The sequence below is a fragment of the Amphiprion ocellaris genome, chromosome 12 (genome assembly GCF_022539595.1).
Source record: "Amphiprion ocellaris isolate individual 3 ecotype Okinawa chromosome 12, ASM2253959v1, whole genome shotgun sequence".
In the NCBI taxonomy this organism is placed as follows: Eukaryota; Metazoa; Chordata; class Actinopteri; family Pomacentridae; genus Amphiprion; species Amphiprion ocellaris.
In genome coordinates, this window is record NC_072777.1 from 31,028,466 (window position 1) to 31,050,316 (window position 21,851).

The following is a 21,851-nucleotide window of genomic DNA, read 5'->3' on the forward strand; positions in this document are numbered from 1 at the left end:
GTTTCAAACTCCTCTATAGAGTCCATGGAGGGCCGCGGCTGCCAGTTTTGAACCGGCGGGTGATGAGGCGTCTGGAGAACTTCAAGTTTCTTCACTAAGTTTCCAACTTTCCTCTCAAACTCATCTTCCATTCTTGTCCACGGCTGCGCGTTTCCCTGCGCGCCCCCTTCAGCCTCTCGGCTCTTCTTTGGATTGTGTGTGAGCGCAGAAATACACTCCGCGTGTCCGAGAAACTTCGCCACTTCAATGGCAGAGTTTCCAACTTTGTTCTGTCTGTCTATCTGGAGCCCCAGCCTCTTGAACGCTCTCACCAAAAACTCCACAACCGGGGAGTGACCCTCCACCGCCGCGTACATCAGCGCCGTGTTCCCCCACGAGTCCACGATCTCCGGGTCCGCGTTGTTCCGCACCAGGACCTTCACCGCGTCCAGGTAGCCTTTCTCACAGGCGTAGCTGAGCGCGGTTCGGCCGGTTCCGTCCTGACGGTTCACGCTGGCTCCTCTCTGCAGCAGCAGCTCTGCAAACTTACACCGAGTCCTTCCGTCCGGCAGCAGGACGGAGGAGATGAGGGGCGTCTGTGCGCTCTCCGTCCTGGAGTCCACGATTTCTCCATCCAGCGCGTCCAGGACGAACCTCGCCAGGTGGACTTTATCTTTAGACATCGCCTCCAGGAGGATCTCGGTGGCCGTTTGTCCGTTAGACTTACCGGAAGCTTTAGGCATGATTTTAGAATAATCAATAATTTATGGAAGTAAACTCATCGCTGTGGTGGTTGGTTCAGCTGCTGACCAACAAACCCTCCATGCTGGTTTTATAGTGGACGGGAAGCTGCGGGGTTGCCAGGCAACGCAGACATAATTACGAGGCTTTGTTCGTCTTTCTAATGGAAATATTTTGCTTTTAATAACAATAAAAGGCTTCGGCGCTGCAGCCCGTTCAAGAGCGGATCTGGTTCATGAATTCAGCAGCACTTGTTGAATGTGATGAACAGCAGAGGTCATTATTTGATAAATCGGTGTGTGGGTGGAGTGTGTGTGTGTGTGTTCCTGTACACTGACAATAAATCAGACCCACAGTGTGACCCCACTCCACAGAGGAGCAGATTTTAGGTGGGATGCAGGAGATGCTCCCCCTAATCTATACAACACAAGCATCTCCCTCCCGAATGACAAGTTGACCGAAGCGTTGAATTTTTATTATTTTTTTAAAAAAATGCTCGTGTCTGAATATTGTGTTTTTGTTTACATAAATAAAGACATTTCCATCAGAAATTGATGCAAAAAAGACACTAGTTGCATAAAGATCTGTGTCTGTACCACTGGAGACATTTTCAGAGCAGAGTTGGATGAAAAATGAATTCTGTTTCAAGAGATTTCACTGTTAAAGTAGAGCTGGATGAACTATTTAGGGCGATAAAATTTTACCACTTTAGCACCATCTACACTGTAAAAAATATGAGGAAAAACTCATAACATTTTTATAAACATATGGATTTTTGATGTGAACATAGTCAACATGTAAATTACTACTTTTTCTGTTACTTTACTAGATATTTGTACCAAACAGGGAACATTTTTAGAACACCATTAAAATAGTAATTGCAGTATTTGTGAAGGAACAGTATTTTTGGCAAATTTCAATCAAGTAAAAAAGAACAAATTTGTCTAACTGTAGATTTTTGATGACATTATTTACAGTTTGGGCCTGTTTTTCATGCTTAACATGGGAATTCATATCTTATTCTTTATAATATTTTAAGTTATTTTATGTGTAATTCAACAAAACTGGGAAAATCTACAAAATATGGTCCAAAACATTTGTTAAAACCGTCACAAAAGAAAAAATATAGTGTATTGCTTCATTGTCCAGGTCTGTTAAAGTATTAAAAACTCTGCATTCAACAAGTCAAACATGAGGATTATGTTCTGATGAATGAAGCACATGCTCATGTCCCGTTTTACACCTGGATTTATTGATACACATACTATAAAACAGTAGTAAAGGAGCTGGATAACAACAGTATTTTCATTGCTATAAGTCCAACAGTACAATATAAATACAAAAACACGCACAGAATGTCTGCTGACAAGCTACAGTTCAAATAGAAAACAAAGAGGAGATACAGTAAAAACCGAGGAAATTAAATCAGTGATGTCGCTCTGCAAAAATAATCTGCTTTTTTGACAAACTTGAGAGCCAAAGGTTACATGTAATCACACAACAGAACATTCAACTAGTGCAAAAAAGCCTCTAACATAATATTCTTAAACTACACGTTATCTAATATATATAATATATATTCATTTATTTATATATACCTTCATATAAATAACCCCTTAATTTGGCATTTTATCATTCATAAAATAATTTAAACGTCCTAACAGACACTGAGTGGCACATTTGAAAGCGATGGAATAAAATTTAAAAGCACTTTTTACTCGTTTATCTCTGCACTAGATATGTGGTGAGAGCTTTATATTGTGTTGTGTGGTGCAGTTAAGGGCAGACTGGAAAACAGAAGAAATGAACAAAACCCAGTGGTTGATAAATGTCTTTTTTTTTCTCCCCCAAAGCATCCGACAGACCCACTCTATCCCCGAGCCCTTGAATGACAGAACAAAGTAAATTAAACTACATACATTCCAGTATATACAAGAACATCCCGTCTACCCTTTACATGTACTACAGCAGAATAAAACAGAAAATAAATCTTTAAAAAGGCCAAAATACCTACAGGTGCTTTTATCCCCTTGTTTTTCAGTTTTTCTGTCGTTAAGACATTTTTTGCCGATTGTTGTTGGTTGTTATTGATCAGATTTCTCGCTCTGCAGTGACATTAAAAGCTGCTTTCTTGGAGTCTCTAGTGTGTGTTGCAGCAAAGACTTTGTCACAAATCTGCTGTAATTATTCGGTCTGATCTCCCAAACAGGGGAAACGCTGAGGATTACTAGCGGAGGTTGCCAAGGTGCAATCAAGAACCTATTAAGGGAGCACTTGACTTCAACAATGCCTTTAATAAGAGACGAGACGCGACGGGTTCGACTTATGTCGGCTTAAAGTTGTCGACGGTGAAAGGGCCGGTCGATTAAAAGAATGTACTACAGCTAGTGTGGATTAATTCTGCTGGCAGAGTAGTACAGGAGCAGATTTGGCTCGGTTCTCCAAAGAGTTTTAAGTGTGCAAATAAGTGACTGGGGTCTGGTCCACATGTACACGGGTATCACTTAAAACAGAGCTTTATGTGTTTAGTTTAACCAGCTTCTGCATCTGCTGCATGTTTGTCCTTTGAGGAGACTGAGAATAGATGGTTTAGTTCAGTGTCATTCATTTTTTTTTTTGTTATGAATGTCTGTTTATAAGTTCAATTTGCAACTTACTAGTGCTACACAGACCATCAAATATTAATCACAATCACAATTTTGACCCATCTAGATAGAATTAACTAAGCTGAAAACAAATTATTTCGACATTTGAACAACTTCTTCTCAGGTAAACATGTTCAGAAACTATTTGCCGTGCTGACATGCAGATGGAGGTCATTGATTTGTGATTATCTCATTTGTTTTCATACATACATGAGACTCTTTGCAATGGTAGGTGTGGCCAGAATTATTCCCACATAAATGTAGTTATTCTTCCACTACAATGAGGAACAGAGGCCTTAAAATCAGTCCAAACATCAAAATCGGTCCCTTTTTTCTCATTGAATCATTGCTGGTAGCCTGCTGGGTTCTGATTGGCTGCCATGGCTTGAGGGTTCTATCAACAGCACTTCATTTGCGATTTGTGAATGGATTTTTTTTTTAAGAACAAATAAGGAAAAATGTTTTAAAAAAATACCTGTGTACATGCAGCTTAGGCCTTAATCTTGTACTTACTAGTAGATGTTCATCAAATTATCACGCAGGCGTCAACCAAAGGAGTAGCAATACACTGACTTTAATTAAAGGGCATCAAAATTTGGATTTTGTTGTGGCAAAATTCAGAATTGTGTACGCCTTAAACTTGATCTCTTTTTGCATAGTTTAGAAGATTTTGAGCCCCAAATTGGGAAACTGGAAAGTTTTATTAGAAGATACTAAAAGAAACAAACAATAAATGTAGCTTTCAAGTGCAAGCAAAGCACAGTTGTTACACCATGTCTTGGGTATTTGCTAGTAATTTTAGCAAAGTGTGATTGCTAATCCTCATGATCCCTTTATAGCATTCCAACTCAACAAGACAATAAGCCTTTTATAGTGAAGTTTTTTTTTTTAACAACAGAAAAAGTCAATAATTTGAAGTCAAACATGTTGCATTGTCGGGTTTGGTGACATGGGAGCTTTGCCACTCTTCATACAGTGATTTCATTTTATTTTTTAAAATACATTCTTACTGAAAAACAAAACCTACAGTAGTGCACCGCTACATTTTCCACTTTTTTCTTTATTTTTTCGACGGCCTATCACGTACAAAGTGCTCAGGACAGGACTGGTGTGTAGCGTACAGTGTATTTCACAAAGTTTATTCATTTTTGTGCTGAAATGACGTTAAATCTTATACATAGTCTTCTCCCCTCTTACGGCTGTTTCTGGAGCGGGTAGTTGATTTAAAAAAACAGAACAAAAAGAACTCAAATAGGGAACAGATATCTGCTTTATCTGAACCATGATGTTTGTGTTTCTGTGTGTGTGTGTGTGTGTGTGTGTGTGTGTTTGTTTAGTATCCACCAATAGCTGCAGCTTTTGTTGCCCGTTTTGATGCAGAGAACACTGAAGGTGACAGACGGTTTAGATCTACATACGGCAGAGGAGGGGATGACTCTGCGTCGCTTCGTCTCCGAGGTAACATCTCCCTTCTCCATAAGTGGTTAAGCCCCCCGTCAAACAGTGATAAGCACCGACGGCTCAGTGGGACGGAGTTAGTGGGTGGGACAGAGATGCAGAGGAAGCGGTGGGCGACTGTGAGTGAACGTAAAGCCAACATTAGTCAGACGGTGACGTAGGCGGGGTTTTCGTCTCAGGGCGGTGGAGGGCTCTCGGTGGTGGAGTGTTTTTGCACTTGTGTGTGTTTTCATGTGAGTATATGTCAGTGCGGTCGTGTTTTTGTTCTCAGTCGCTCACACCACCGTGGCAGGTCTGCGGTCCATCTCCTCCTCCAGCTTCACCATCTGCTGCATGTCCTTGGCCTTCAAAGGGACAGAAGACAGTCAGACACACGAACATGTAGCGCGAGCTTTAGTTTGTGTTTTAGAGGAAGATTTCACAGAGGATCTACTCGGGTTTTTCTCACTAGTGCTGCACAATTAATCAAAATATAATCACGATTTTGGCTTTGCATAATTAAATGAGCATGACAACTGCATTATTAATATTTAGGCCTCTTAATTCCAAGAAGTTTTTGAGTGATTTTTTTAGTTTTTCCTCACTGGGGGCTCATTTTTACTGAATTTTTCTCATGATTGTTAGTTGCAGCTGAGTAAGATTTTTATTTATTTATTTATTTTTTTAAACAAAATTTGCTGCACAGGGTTCATTAATATTTTACCTCCAGGAGATGCACTGAGCTCAGGTGAAGGTTATTTTAATTCTAATTTTGGTGCAGGAATGTAGTTTAAAATGACAGTGACAGCTGTTTATTTAGATGAGAGAGTGCAAAAAAAAAAAAAAAAGACTAGAACAAAACTTGGTCCCTAAAATCAATGAGTGATTGTAATAAATAATTGTGATTATCATTTTGGTCTTAATAATGCAGACTGAGTCCTAATTGTCATGTTACTCATTAGTTCAGAAAAAGGACGAAACAAACATGTATCTGTCTCTCTAGTAACTCTGTTGGGTGTCTTTCACTGAATACTCTGGCAGGTAATATAAACCACCTGCTTAGCTGGAGTGATGTTTGCACAAAATGTGAGCAGCAGGACACTGTCACACGCTATGAAAGCAAATGATTATTAGCTGGAGAGAAAGCACGGTAGGGCAGATTAGGAGCTGGCTGTTTTTGCTCAGTAATAGCTGGTGAGTCATGGTGATGAATGAGTCAAGCTGGGAGGTGGCTTTCCTGACACCCCGAGAGCTGCACACTGGAAATGTGGGAGTAGGATTTCACTATACACAGGGACAAAGGAATCAGCTTTCTTTTTTTAAATGGTGCAAACTCTTCAAAGACGGGCCTGTCAAGTACTGTTTCCCTGCTTCACTCAGCGCTGAGTCACTTTGAGTGCCATCATTTAAATACATCCAGAATTCAACAGGATCAGCAGAAAAATTGAAGTGATGGAGAACTGAGAGGTAGAAGGGATGAAAGGATCACAGAGATGCACTGACAGAAAAGGAGGTATCAGAGGTAGAGTCGAGCAAGATGGAGATGCCTACCTTGAACCTGTTTGTTTGCATGGTGTGATTTCAAAAGCTGTGCCGGAAGAAGCAAATCATATTACAAACCAAAGAAAATGTGCATACATGTACAGGTATGACATGTACAGGTACTGTGACAAATGGCAAAAGTAAAATGCAAAATGGGGACGTGAGCCTTTTAGATAATTTAAAATTCACCTCCTACTCAAATATCATCGCTGTTGTTTGTCTTTAGAGTCTCTTAAGGCGATTCTGACTCTAGCTTTGTGGAACATTTCCTGCAAAACTAATTACAGTTTACATCAGCAGTGATACAAACTGCAGTCATTATCTAGGGAAGGAATCAGCTAGAGAACTGCAGTTCCTCAGCCTGAGTTTCATTTACACTTAAAAAGCCAGTCGAGCAAGAAGGTCCATACAGTTAGAGATGTTCTGGTTTGTGCAGGAAGTGGATCTAATGAATGTTAGCAGCTATGATGGAGAACAGCAGTCCTAGCTGATAAATCTACAGTATGCTGGCAGTGACGTTCATACTGTAACCTACCTGCTCATTGAACTTCTCCAGTTTCTCCAACTGTTCTCTCTGGTTTTTCTCAAGCTGCTCCATCTCTTTCTGGTGCTTCATGGCAAGCTGCAGACACAACAAGAAAAATCCAACAGACTGAGACCATTCAGCTTCCATAATGGACAGCAACACTGAGATTCAAAGCCCGAAAACAAAGAGCACCATCAGTGTTTCATGGCTGACGTAGTGTGACCTCTAACTTTTATTTATTCTTTTTGCTTTTCCTTTTGCTTTGGGTAGAATGTAATTACAAAAACCAAACACATAGCATCAATTTCAAGCAAATGTTTTGTTTGAATCACAAGATCTGTAATGCCTAGCTTTATAAACTTTAGAAATAACAGTTTATTTATCGCAGATCACCTCTGATATATTCCTCAATAGTTCCTGTGCTGAAATCACCAGTTGATATAGTTCTGTTTTCAGAAATCTTATGAATTTGGACAGGTGCTTTAACAATTTAATATGCTGTGAATACTAGAATTTTACCTTAATTTATAATTCATTCAGGCTGATAAATCAAGCAGGTAGAGTGAACTCATTGAGATTGTAATGCTGATCAGACTGCATTTGTTACTGGCAACCCGTCCTAATGTGGGCAGGACAGGTCCACTACCTATACAAGATAATTACTCAGCATCAAAATTTAAACTTTTACTTTGATCATTCATGCTTAGATTCTTTTCTAGAGCACTGTTATGGAGAAAACAAAACAAAATCTATACAACAAGAAAGATTATATGATGTAGAGATGCTCTTTTATTTTGATTAGAATGAATGTGTATTATAGTAGACCAGGGATTTTTCTTAGAAAGTACCAATGTTTAATTTTACAATGAACTACTGGAGTAGCAACAACAATTCAACCATTCACATGCCAATAATGCAGTTATTGCATGTAATTTTTTCAGCTGAATAATTAAAAAAATAAAAAACCTACCCGCTTCCTTTCGTCCAGGAATTTCTTGGTGTTGCTGCTGTTTAGCTCTCGCACTCTCCTGAAAAGCAGCACAAAACAATCACAATGTTCAGTAACAATTCAACATTTATCAGCTAACTCAGCTACTGAACATTTCTAATCGTGACTCACCTCTCCCTCTCTGCCTTGTTCTTGATGGTCTTGTCCTGGCTGATGGCTTTGCTGTTTTCCATCGACATCTTGGCCTGGTTTGCTCGCATCTCTTTGCTCTGCCTGAATTCGAAACCATGAAATAACAAGAAGCTTTTACAACAACAGTAATGTTTGCATTTTCAAGCAGCAGTTGTGGCTGTCTCCAGTAATTTGTGTGAAGTGCTGCGTCTGTGTGTGTGCTTGTGAATCACTGACCGTTCATGGATGAGTTTGAGCTGCATGGTCTGCTGCTCCTGGACGGTGGCCAGGAGCTTCTTGAGGTGTTCACACTGCTGGGTGACATGACTGTCCTTCATCTCCTGCTCCTCGCTGCTGTGACTACTGATCAGCTCCGACCACTCTTTAGTGTGCTGCGCTGTGATGTCCTTTACCTGCACACACACACACACACACACACACACACACACACACACACCACAAGTACACAACTTTGTCAGTCATTCACTGCTCAGACACGAGTCAGCTTAGTGGAAAAGACGTTTGCACTGTTACCTTGGCTTTATGATCGGCGACTAGTGTTTGGATCTTATCTTCTGTCTCCTTCTTCAGCTCCTGGCAGTTGTTTTCTCTGTAAGGAAACCACATGTATGTACGTGATGTGGGTGGAGTAAAGTTTTTAAAAGGTCTGTGTTAGGGTTGTCATAACTCCAGAGTGCAAACAAAAATCTGTCAAGAGCGACTAAACGTTCTCACTCTGGTGCTCCTGACATTTAGCAGGTCTGTGTCTGTCGGTAATGTTTTTTGTTTTGTTGTTGCAGATTGATGATCGTCTGCCCTCCGAGTTGCTGAAGCAGATTCCCTGTTCCTCTTTGCTGTGAGTTCTCACTGGCTGCTCTGGGAAATGGTGCTGCTTTGTCCTCGCAGGTGATTTTATAGTTTGTAAATTGAGTCACCGCTGTTTTGTGTCATGTGTTTTAGCTTCTGATCTTTCCTTGAAAAGCTGCATCTATTTGTGACATCTGTTCGTGCTGGTTTTGCTGAGTCATTTTTGCTTTATCGAAAACAAATATGTCAATTACACAGTGTGTATTTTTTGTAAAGGAACAATAGACCAGAAGAGCCACAGTTTGGAGTGTATAATGTCTTGTAAATCCCAGATGAGATTGTTTTTCAGCACACACAAATACTACCATGATTGTCATTGTCCGCATCTGTTGACATTCTTCACTCATGTCTTCACGAGACAGAAATAATTATTCCCCCAATGATTGTGTTTGTCTGTTTGGAAGCAGGACTTTGCGTTTTTCATGTTCTTTAAACTTGTGAGTTAGTTTATAGACATTGGCAGAGAACTTGGCTCTCTGAGTGCTGTGCAAGTTACTTTCACAGTAACGGTGGCTGTGAAACTGTTTACACTGTTGATTAAACTTTGTAATTAACCTGCAGTTCACATTGTTGCTGAATTATTGGTGTATGTATGAATTAACTACAGCAGGCATGGCAACAGCAAATTTTGATTTCATCTGAAAATGTTCGGTATACAATCTTCAGGGGGGTCCAGGGGGGTGCAGCCCCCCTGAAGCCGAGAGGTTTTCAGTAAAATAGAGGTGATTTAGAATGAAAAACATGCATAGAATTACAAAAGACTAGATTGTAATGAATAAGTTAATTTAATGAAAAGTTAACTTACTTTTTCTTCAATGTCTCACTGCATTTAGTCCTACAATTTTTACAGTTCTATAGGTCTTTTAACACTATTTACACTGGAGTTCTACACTGGTCACAAAGTCACTTCTAATGTCACAGTTTCCTCTATGGAGTCAGCTGTGTCAGTATTTTTTACATTTCCAGAACACTCTTTAAACACTATCAGGGATTCATTTTGCCCTGAGTCATGAGTCAAATACCCAATATTTTGTTAAATGACTCAAATGACTTTTCTCTCAAGCCAATTCCATCGGAACTTGTTTTTGACACTTTTATCTATTTCTAGCACCGATGACTCTTTATCTTTCGATAAAAACCTCATGATTTCACCGAAAACGATCCCAATAGCTCAAAATTCCAACACGAACATGCCGCCATGAATTGTAACAAAAGAATGCATCGAGCAATTTGATTGGTCCAATCGTTGGCAGCTAACCAATTTCGACCAATCGCAAGGTGTTTTACAATGCAGCAGGAGCTAGACTGGTTCTCTTTGTTACGCTGCGGGAGAAACGCCGAGTGCTTCTCAAAAACCGGGAGCAAGAGTAACAAAAACATACCTCACCCCCCCTAAAATTTCTCAACGGATTTGGACGATTCACAGAAATGATCAATTTGAAAATTAAAACGGCGGATTTCCGCAGAACGGCGGAAAATTGCCATGCCTGCTACAGTCCGTTACACCACCAGTCTTTTTGGATGTTTTTTATTAGTGTTACTACATTCTGCTGGTGTTCACTTTTATTTGCTATCTTCAGTGCTCTGAGTGTTTCCTGCTGTTCGGCACGAGCCCCTGCTGCCATCGTCTGTTAATATTCTCAGCCTTTTTGGTTCTAGAAGCTGAAGTGGGCAACAGCTTCTTACATGGTGGTTTTTCTTTGTTTGTTATTGTCAGACTAAACAAACCACCTCTAAGATCACAGTGTGTCTTGGTGTCCTCTTCCTAACACAAGTCTCCCTGTTATGCACATTAGTGTAGTGCCAAAATGGAAAAGTTATGCCACCAGTGCAACCAATAAAAAAATCTCGACCTCTGGATATGTCAAGTCAAGGTATACTTTTTTATAAAAAGTGAGCACAAAACTAGCACAATCTGTAAAAAATCTGGGTGTGATTTTCAACTCTGAGCTGAATTTTATCCTACATATTAAAAATATAACAAAAACAGGTTTTTACCATCTGAAGAGCATAGCCAGAGTCCGCCTGTTTCTCTCTCAGGCCAGATGGAGGTGCTAATGCACGCTTTTATCTCCTGTCGTTTAGACTATTGTAATGCCCTGCTCTCTGGTCTTCCCAAAAAGAGTATTTTAAATCTCCAGTTATAACAAAGCTCAGCTGACGAGGACCAGAGGGCGGGAACACATTACACCAGTTTTAAAGTCGCTGCATTTGCTCCCCGTCCGCTTCAGGATTGATTTTAAGTTTCTTTTATTAGTTTATAAAACCCTTAACAGCCTTGCGCCTTCTTATTTATCTGATCTCCTTTTAATGTATCAACCCTTGCGGATCCTGAGGTCCTCCGGCAGCAGCCTTTTATCCATACCACAAGCCAAAACCAAAACCCACGGCAAGGCGGCATTCAGCCACTATGGCCCCGCCTGTGGAACAGCCTGCCGGAGAACCTCAGGACTGCAGAGACTGTCGATGTTTTTAAAAGAAGGTTAAAGACTCACCTTTTTAATCAGGCTTTTAACTAACCTTTTAAATCCTTCTTATGTTCCTATCATTCTCTATTTATTATCTTATGTATTTTTACTCTTCTAACTTTCCACCCTTTACTTATCTTACAGGTCTTTTATTCTATCTTATAGTTTAAATTTTTTTAGTTATTTAACTCCAGTGTTTCCTCAGGGGGTCCTCCACACTGGGGGCTGTATCTGGTCTGCTGCTGGGGGTGCTGTCCATGAGTCCCTTTGGTCCGGCTGGTTGGGGGGGCTCCCCACCTCAGTGTGGGGGTCTCCCTGTCTGTCAGGGTTGGAGGGGGTCTGGGTGCCGGCGCCTCCGGTGGTCATGGCCTGCAACTCCTCCCAGTGTGGACGACCCCAATGGAGGCCTTTTCCACAATCGTCAGTGCCGTGCCATGTCTCCCTACAGTCAGTGGTGTGAGTGTGTGTGTGTCTGTGTGTGTGCGTGCGTGCTTGTGCAGTTGTGTGTATATATGGAGGGAGGGAGGGATGGGTTTTCTTGTTTTTAATGTTTTTAAATATTGAACAGCACTTTATGTTGCATTTTTAATTGTATGAAAAGTGCTCTATAAATAAAAGTAAAGTAAAATCTTGTGGTGCAACAGCTAATAAATTGGTATAATTTTTCTCCTGTAACAATTGGAAAAGATTTGCATCACAGATTAGTTTAACAAGTTAAAGTATCGGGGTTAAGGCCCATAGAGTTATTTATGGTGTGATTTGACCTCAGTAATATACACATTATGGAATAAAACCTTACAAAAATCGTACAAAATACTACATTACTGGACTGTGGTACATAGTAACGCTGAGACCCTATGGTATTATTAATTGTCATATTTTAGATGACATACTAACCTAAGATGTTTTTGTCATATTTTGGACGACATACTAAACTATGACATTTTTTAGACATTTTGGACGACATACTGAACTATGACGATTGGGCGCTCGTATAGCTCAACGGGTTAAGCGGGCAACCCATGTACAGGGACTGGTCCCCAACGCAGTGGCCTGGGTTCAAATCCCGCTGGCGGCCCTTTGGTGCATGTATTCCCCCCACTCTTCTCACCCGTTTCCTGTCTGTCTTTCACTCTGCCTATCAATTAAAGCCGACATATGTCATATTTTGGATGACTTACTAAACTATGACGTTTTTGTCATATTTTGGAAGACATACTATGGCGTTTTTTTGCGCCAAAATTCATGATGTTTTTTTTTTTTCAAAGAAAACCTTTCTGGAGTGTTTTTCACGGCCTCCTTTACATTATTTCATCATTTGGCATGTTTTCACAACATGTTGAATAATTGCAGTTTTTTTTCGACATAGTACGATGGCGTGTTTTTGCGCCAAAATTCATGATGATTTTTTTTTCAAAGAAAACCTTTCTGTAATGTTTTTCACAGCCCCCTTTACATTATTTCATCATATGGCATGTTTTTACATGTTTGAAAAATGGCATTTTTTTTTGACTTTTAAAAACCTTTGATTCCTTTTTTTTTGTCAGACTTTTATTTATATGTGTAGCTGAAACAGAAATTTGTTGTTTAAACAGCCAATCAGAGCGTTTGACACCAGAAGAGTTGATTGATTTTCTAGTTTTTTAAGAAAAGATAATGAAAGAGCAGAGAAGGCGTTTTTTTTGCACCAAAATTCATGATGATTTTTTTTTCAAAGAAAACCTTTCTGGAGTGTTTTTCACGGCCTCCTTTACATTATTTCATCATATGGCACGTTTTTACAACATGTTTGAAAAATTGCATTTTTTTTCGACATAGTATAGTAAGGCGTTTTTTTTGCGCCAAAATTCATGATGATTTTTTTTTTCAAAGAAAACCTTTCTGGAGTGTTTTTCACACCCTCCTTTACATTATTTCATCATATGGCACGTTTTTACAACATGTTTGAAAAATGGCATTTTTTTTCGACATAGTATAGTAAGGCGTTTTTTTTGCGCCAAAATTCATGATGATTTTTTTTTCAAAGAAAACCTTTCTGGAGTGTTTTTCACGCCCTCCTTTACATTATTTCATCATATGGCACGTTTTTACAACATGTTTGAAAAATTGCATTTTTTTTCGACATAGTATAGTAAGGCGTTTTTTTTGCGCCAAAATTCATGATGATTTTTTTTTCAAAGAAAACCTTTCTGGAGTGTTTTTCACGCCCTCCTTTACATTATTTCATCATATGGCACGTTTTTACAACATGTTTGAAAAATTGCATTTTTTTTCGACATAGTATAGTAAGGCGTTTTTTTTGCGCCAAAATTCATGATGATTTTTTTTTCAAAGAAAACCTTTCTGGAGTGTTTTTCACGCCCTCCTTTACATTATTTCATCATATGGCACGTTTTTACAACATGTTTGAAAAATGGCATTTTTTTTCGACATAGTATAGTAAGGCGTTTTTTTTGCGCCAAAATTCATGATGATTTTTTTTTCAAAGAAAACCTTTCTGGAGTGTTTTTCACGCCCTCCTTTACATTATTTCATCATATGGCACGTTTTTACAACATGTTTGAAAAATTGCATTTTTTTTCGACATAGTATAGTAAGGCGTTTTTTTTGCGCCAAAATTCATGATGATTTTTTTTTCAAAGAAAACCTTTCTGGAGTGTTTTTCACGCCCTCCTTTACATTATTTCATCATATGGCACGTTTTTACAACATGTTTGAAAAATTGCATTTTTTTTCGACATAGTATAGTAAGGCGTTTTTTTTGCGCCAAAATTCATGATGATTTTTTTTTCAAAGAAAACCTTTCTGGAGTGTTTTTCACGCCCTCCTTTACATTATTTCATCATATGGCACGTTTTTACAACATGTTTGAAAAATTGCATTTTTTTTCGACATAGTATAGTAAGGCGTTTTTTTTGCGCCAAAATTCATGATGATTTTTTTTTCAAAGAAAACCTTTCTGGAGTGTTTTTCACGCCCTCCTTTACATTATTTCATCATATGGCACGTTTTTACAACATGTTTGAAAAATTGCATTTTTTTTCGACATAGTATAGTAAGGCGTTTTTTTTGCGCCAAAATTCATGATGATTTTTTTTTCAAAGAAAACCTTTCTGGAGTGTTTTTCACGCCCTCCTTTACATTATTTCATCATATGGCACGTTTTTACAACATGTTTGAAAAATTGCATTTTTTTTCGACATAGTATAGTAAGGCGTTTTTTTTGCGCCAAAATTCATGATGATTTTTTTTTCAAAGAAAACCTTTCTGGAGTGTTTTTCACGCCCTCCTTTACATTATTTCATCATATGGCACGTTTTTACAACATGTTTGAAAAATTGCATTTTTTTTCGACATAGTATAGTAAGGCGTTTTTTTTGCGCCAAAATTCATGATGATTTTTTTTTCAAAGAAAACCTTTCTGGAGTGTTTTTCACGCCCTCCTTTACATTATTTCATCATATGGCACGTTTTTACAACATGTTTGAAAAATTGCATTTTTTTTCGACATAGTATAGTAAGGCGTTTTTTTTGCGCCAAAATTCATGATGATTTTTTTTTCAAAGAAAACCTTTCTGGAGTGTTTTTCACAGCCTCCTTTACATTATTTCATCATATGGCACGTTTTTACAACATGTTTGAAAAATTGCATTTTTTTTCGACATAGTATAGTAAGGCGTTTTTTTTGCGCCAAAATTCATGATGATTTTTTTTTCAAAGAAAACCTTTCTGGAGTGTTTTTCACGCCCTCCTTTACATTATTTCATCATATGGCACGTTTTTACAACATGTTTGAAAAATGGCATTTTTTTTCGACATAGTATAGTAAGGCGTTTTTTTTGCGCCAAAATTCATGATGATTTTTTTTTCAAAGAAAACCTTTCTGGAGTGTTTTTCACGCCCTCCTTTACATTATTTCATCATATGGCACGTTTTTACAACATGTTTGAAAATTGGCATTTTTTTTCGACATAGTATAGTAAGGCGTTTTTTTTGCGCCAAAATTCATGATGATTTTTTTTTCAAAGAAAACCTTTCTGGAGTGTTTTTCACAGCCCTCCTTTACATTATTTCATCATATGGCACGTTTTTACAACATGTTTGAAAAATGGCATTTTTTTTCGACATAGTATAGTAAGGCGTTTTTTTTGCGCCAAAATTCATGATGATTTTTTTTTCAAAGAAAACCTTTCTGGAGTGTTTTTCACGCCCTCCTTTACATTATTTCATCATATGGCACGTTTTTACAACATGTTTGAAAAATGGCATTTTTTTTCGACATAGTATAGTAAGGCGTTTTTTTTGCGCCAAAATTCATGATGATTTTTTTTTCAAAGAAAACCTTTCTGGAGTGTTTTTCACGCCCTCCTTTACATTATTTCATCATATGGCACGTTTTTACAACATGTTTGAAAAATGCATTTTTTTTCGACATAGTATAGTAAGGCGTTTTTTTTGCGCCAAAATTCATGATGATTTTTTTTTCAAAGAAAACCTTTCTGGAGTGTTTTTCACGCCCTCCTTTACATTATTTCATCATATGGCACGTTTTTACAACATGTTTGAAAAATGGCATTTTTTTTCGACATAGTATAGTAAGGCGTTTTTTTTGCGCCAAAATTCATGATGATTTTTTTTTCAAAGAAAACCTTTCTGGAGTGTTTTTCACGCCCTCCTTTACATTATTTCATCATATGGCACGTTTTTACAACATGTTTGAAAAATTGCATTTTTTTTCGACATAGTATAGTAAGGCGTTTTTTTTGCGCCAAAATTCATGATGATTTTTTTTTCAAAGAAAACCTTTCTGGAGTGTTTTTCACGCCCTCCTTTACATTATTTCATCATATGGCACGTTTTTACAACATGTTTGAAAAATGGCATTTTTTTTCGACATAGTATAGTAAGGCGTTTTTTTTGCGCCAAAATTCATGATGATTTTTTTTTCAAAGAAAACCTTTCTGGAGTGTTTTTCACGCCCTCCTTTACATTATTTCATCATATGGCACGTTTTTACAACATGTTTGAAAAATGCATTTTTTTTCGACATAGTATAGTAAGGCGTTTTTTTTGCGCCAAAATTCATGATGATTTTTTTTTCAAAGAAAACCTTTCTGGAGTGTTTTTCACGCCCTCCTTTACATTATTTCATCATATGGCACGTTTTTACAACATGTTTGAAAAATGGCATTTTTTTTCGACATAGTATAGTAAGGCGTTTTTTTTGCGCCAAAATTCATGATGATTTTTTTTTCAAAGAAAACCTTTCTGGAGTGTTTTTCACGCCCTCCTTTACATTATTTCATCATATGGCACGTTTTTACAACATGTTTGAAAAATGCATTTTTTTTCGACATAGTATAGTAAGGCGTTTTTTTTGCGCCAAAATTCATGATGATTTTTTTTTCAAAGAAAACCTTTCTGGAGTGTTTTTCACGCCCTCCTTTACATTATTTCATCATATGGCACGTTTTTACAACATGTTTGAAAAATGCATTTTTTTTCGACATAGTATAGTAAGGCGTTTTTTTTGCGCCAAAATTCATGATGATTTTTTTTTCAAAGAAAACCTTTCTGGAGTGTTTTTCACGCCCTCCTTTACATTATTTCATCATATGGCACGTTTTTACAACATGTTTGAAAAATCGCATTTTTTTTCGACATAGTATAGTAAGGCGTTTTTTTTGCGCCAAAATTCATGATGATTTTTTTTTCAAAGAAAACCTTTCTGGAGTGTTTTTCACGCCCTCCTTTACATTATTTCATCATATGGCACGTTTTTACAACATGTTTGAAAAATGCATTTTTTTTCGACATAGTATAGTAAGGCGTTTTTTTTGCGCCAAAATTCATGATGATTTTTTTTTCAAAGAAAACCTTTCTGGAGTGTTTTTCACGCCCTCCTTTACATTATTTCATCATATGGCACGTTTTTACAACATGTTTGAAAAATGGCATTTTTTTTCGACATAGTATAGTAAGGCGTTTTTTTTGCGCCAAAATTCATGATGATTTTTTTTTCAAAGAAAACCTTTCTGGAGTGTTTTTCACGCCCTCCTTTACATTATTTCATCATATGGCACGTTTTTACAACATGTTTGAAAAATGGCATTTTTTTTCGACATAGTATAGTAAGGCGTTTTTTTTGCGCCAAAATTCATGATGATTTTTTTTTCAAAGAAAACCTTTCTGGAGTGTTTTTCACGCCCTCCTTTACATTATTTCATCATATGGCACGTTTTTACAACATGTTTGAAAAATGGCATTTTTTTTCGACATAGTATAGTAAGGCGTTTTTTTTGCGCCAAAATTCATGATGATTTTTTTTTCAAAGAAAACCTTTCTGGAGTGTTTTTCACGCCCTCCTTTACATTATTTCATCATATGGCACGTTTTTACAACATGTTTGAAAAATGGCATTTTTTTTCGACATAGTATAGTAAGGCGTTTTTTTTGCGCCAAAATTCATGATGATTTTTTTTTCAAAGAAAACCTTTCTGGAGTGTTTTTCACGCCCTCCTTTACATTATTTCATCATATGGCACGTTTTTACAACATGTTTGAAAAATGGCATTTTTTTTCGACATAGTATAGTAAGGCGTTTTTTTTGCGCCAAAATTCATGATGATTTTTTTTTCAAAGAAAACCTTTCTGGAGTGTTTTTCACGCCCTCCTTTACATTATTTCATCATATGGCACGTTTTTACAACATGTTTGAAAAATGCATTTTTTTTCGACATAGTATAGTAAGGCGTTTTTTTTGCGCCAAAATTCATGATGATTTTTTTTTCAAAGAAAACCTTTCTGGAGTGTTTTTCACGCCCTCCTTTACATTATTTCATCATATGGCACGTTTTTACAACATGTTTGAAAAATGCATTTTTTTTCGACATAGTATAGTAAGGCGTTTTTTTTGCGCCAAAATTCATGATGATTTTTTTTTCAAAGAAAACCTTTCTGGAGTGTTTTTCACGCCCTCCTTTACATTATTTCATCATATGGCACGTTTTTACAACATGTTTGAAAAATTGCATTTTTTTTCGACATAGTATAGTAAGGCGTTTTTTTTGCGCCAAAATTCATGATGATTTTTTTTTCAAAGAAAACCTTTCTGGAGTGTTTTTCACGCCCTCCTTTACATTATTTCATCATATGGCACGTTTTTACAACATGTTTGAAAAATGGCATTTTTTTTCGACATAGTATAGTAAGGCGTTTTTTTTGCGCCAAAATTCATGATGATTTTTTTTTCAAAGAAAACCTTTCTGGAGTGTTTTTCACGCCCTCCTTTACATTATTTCATCATATGGCACGTTTTTACAACATGTTTGAAAAATGGCATTTTTTTTCGACATAGTATAGTAAGGCGTTTTTTTTGCGCCAAAATTCATGATGATTTTTTTTTCAAAGAAAACCTTTCTGGAGTGTTTTTCACGCCCTCCTTTACATTATTTCATCATATGGCACGTTTTTACAACATGTTTGAAAAATGGCATTTTTTTTCGACATAGTATAGTAAGGCGTTTTTTTTGCGCCAAAATTCATGATGATTTTTTTTTCAAAGAAAACCTTTCTGGAGTGTTTTTCACGCCCTCCTTTACATTATTTCATCATATGGCACGTTTTTACAACATGTTTGAAAAATGGCATTTTTTTTCGACATAGTATAGTAAGGCGTTTTTTTTGCGCCAAAATTCATGATGATTTTTTTTTCAAAGAAAACCTTTCTGGAGTGTTTTTCACGCCCTCCTTTACATTATTTCATCATATGGCACGTTTTTACAACATGTTTGAAAAATGCATTTTTTTTCGACATAGTATAGTAAGGCGTTTTTTTTGCGCCAAAATTCATGATGATTTTTTTTTCAAAGAAAACCTTTCTGGAGTGTTTTTCACGCCCTCCTTTACATTATTTCATCATATGGCACGTTTTTACAACATGTTTGAAAAATGCATTTTTTTTCGACATAGTATAGTAAGGCGTTTTTTTTGCGCCAAAATTCATGATGATTTTTTTTTCAAAGAAAACCTTTCTGGAGTGTTTTTCACGCCCTCCTTTACATTATTTCATCATATGGCACGTTTTTACAACATGTTTGAAAAATCGCATTTTTTTTCGACATAGTATAGTAAGGCGTTTTTTTTGCGCCAAAATTCATGATGATTTTTTTTTCAAAGAAAACCTTTCTGGAGTGTTTTTCACGCCCTCCTTTACATTATTTCATCATATGGCACGTTTTTACAACATGTTTGAAAAATGGCATTTTTTTTCGACATAGTATAGTAAGGCGTTTTTTTTGCGCCAAAATTCATGATGATTTTTTTTTCAAAGAAAACCTTTCTGGAGTGTTTTTCACGCCCTCCTTTACATTATTTCATCATATGGCACGTTTTTACAACATGTTTGAAAAATGGCATTTTTTTTCGACATAGTATAGTAAGGCGTTTTTTTTGCGCCAAAATTCATGATGATTTTTTTTTCAAAGAAAACCTTTCTGGAGTGTTTTTCACGCCCTCCTTTACATTATTTCATCATATGGCACGTTTTTACAACATGTTTGAAAAATCGCATTTTTTTTCGACATAGTATAGTAAGGCGTTTTTTTTGCGCCAAAATTCATGATGATTTTTTTTTCAAAGAAAACCTTTCTGGAGTGTTTTTCACGCCCTCCTTTACATTATTTCATCATATGGCACGTTTTTACAACATGTTTGAAAAATGGCATTTTTTTTCGACATAGTATAGTAAGGCGTTTTTTTTGCGCCAAAATTCATGATGATTTTTTTTTCAAAGAAAACCTTTCTGGAGTGTTTTTCACGCCCTCCTTTACATTATTTCATCATATGGCACGTTTTTACAACATGTTTGAAAAATGGCATTTTTTTTCGACATAGTATAGTAAGGCGTTTTTTTTGCGCCAAAATTCATGATGATTTTTTTTTCAAAGAAAACCTTTCTGGAGTGTTTTTCACGCCCTCCTTTACATTATTTCATCATATGGCACGTTTTTACAACATGTTTGAAAAATGGCATTTTTTTTCGACATAGTATAGTAAGGCGTTTTTTTTGCGCCAAAATTCATGATGATTTTTTTTTCAAAGAAAACCTTTCTGGAGTGTTTTTCACGCCCTCCTTTACATTATTTCATCATATGGCACGTTTTTACAACATGTTTGAAAAATGCATTTTTTTTCGACATAGTATAGTAAGGCGTTTTTTTTGCGCCAAAATTCATGATGATTTTTTTTTCAAAGAAAACCTTTCTGGAGTGTTTTTCACGCCCTCCTTTACATTATTTCATCATATGGCACGTTTTTACAACATGTTTGAAAAATGGCATTTTTTTTCGACATAGTATAGTAAGGCGTTTTTTTTGCGCCAAAATTCATGATGATTTTTTTTTCAAAGAAAACCTTTCTGGAGTGTTTTTCACGCCCTCCTTTACATTATTTCATCATATGGCACGTTTTTACAACATGTTTGAAAAATCGCATTTTTTTTCGACATAGTATAGTAAGGCGTTTTTTTTGCGCCAAAATTCATGATGATTTTTTTTTCAAAGAAAACCTTTCTGGAGTGTTTTTCACGCCCTCCTTTACATTATTTCATCATATGGCACGTTTTTACAACATGTTTGAAAAATGCATTTTTTTTCGACATAGTATAGTAAGGCGTTTTTTTTGCGCCAAAATTCATGATGATTTTTTTTTCAAAGAAAACCTTTCTGGAGTGTTTTTCACGCCCTCCTTTACATTATTTCATCATATGGCACGTTTTTACAACATGTTTGAAAAATGGCATTTTTTTTCGACATAGTATAGTAAGGCGTTTTTTTTGCGCCAAAATTCATGATGATTTTTTTTTCAAAGAAAACCTTTCTGGAGTGTTTTTCACGCCCTCCTTTACATTATTTCATCATATGGCACGTTTTTACAACATGTTTGAAAAATGGCATTTTTTTTCGACATAGTATAGTAAGGCGTTTTTTTTGCGCCAAAATTCATGATGATTTTTTTTTCAAAGAAAACCTTTCTGGAGTGTTTTTCACGCCCTCCTTTACATTATTTCATCATATGGCACGTTTTTACAACATGTTTGAAAAATGGCATTTTTTTTCGACATAGTATAGTAAGGCGTTTTTTTTGCGCCAAAATTCATGATGATTTTTTTTTCAAAGAAAACCTTTCTGGAGTGTTTTTCACGCCCTCCTTTACATTATTTCATCATATGGCACGTTTTTACAACATGTTTGAAAAATGGCATTTTTTTTCGACATAGTATAGTAAGGCGTTTTTTTTGCGCCAAAATTCATGATGATTTTTTTTTCAAAGAAAACCTTTCTGGAGTGTTTTTCACGCCCTCCTTTACATTATTTCATCATATGGCACGTTTTTACAACATGTTTGAAAAATGGCATTTTTTTTCGACATAGTATAGTAAGGCGTTTTTTTTGCGCCAAAATTCATGATGATTTTTTTTTCAAAGAAAACCTTTCTGGAGTGTTTTTCACGCCCTCCTTTACATT

General features: G+C 36.6%; 1 protein-coding gene across 3 annotated transcripts in view; it reads right to left on the bottom strand.

Moving 5' to 3' along the window:
- Nucleotides 1–1,950: 1,950 nt before the first annotated feature.
- Nucleotides 1,951–21,851, bottom strand: part of LOC111569680 (1-phosphatidylinositol 4,5-bisphosphate phosphodiesterase beta-4) — a 109,510-nt gene continuing 89,609 nt past the window's right edge. For 2 of the 3 annotated variants that reach the window (XM_055015817.1, XM_055015819.1), the window contains 7 exons: nucleotides 8,525–8,600; nucleotides 8,228–8,403; nucleotides 7,991–8,092; nucleotides 7,841–7,898; nucleotides 6,880–6,966; nucleotides 6,354–6,390; nucleotides 1,951–5,167 (listed from right to left, as the gene is read on the bottom strand). In XM_055015817.1, the coding sequence (XP_054871792.1) occupies nucleotides 5,091–5,167; nucleotides 6,354–6,390; nucleotides 6,880–6,966; nucleotides 7,841–7,898; nucleotides 7,991–8,092; nucleotides 8,228–8,403; nucleotides 8,525–8,600 (613 nt within the window). In that variant the 3' untranslated portion in view covers nucleotides 1,951–5,090. The remainder of the gene's footprint in view (nucleotides 5,168–6,353; nucleotides 6,391–6,879; nucleotides 6,967–7,840; nucleotides 7,899–7,990; nucleotides 8,093–8,227; nucleotides 8,404–8,524; nucleotides 8,601–21,851) is intronic. The other variant, XM_055015818.1, reaches the window with a different exon arrangement.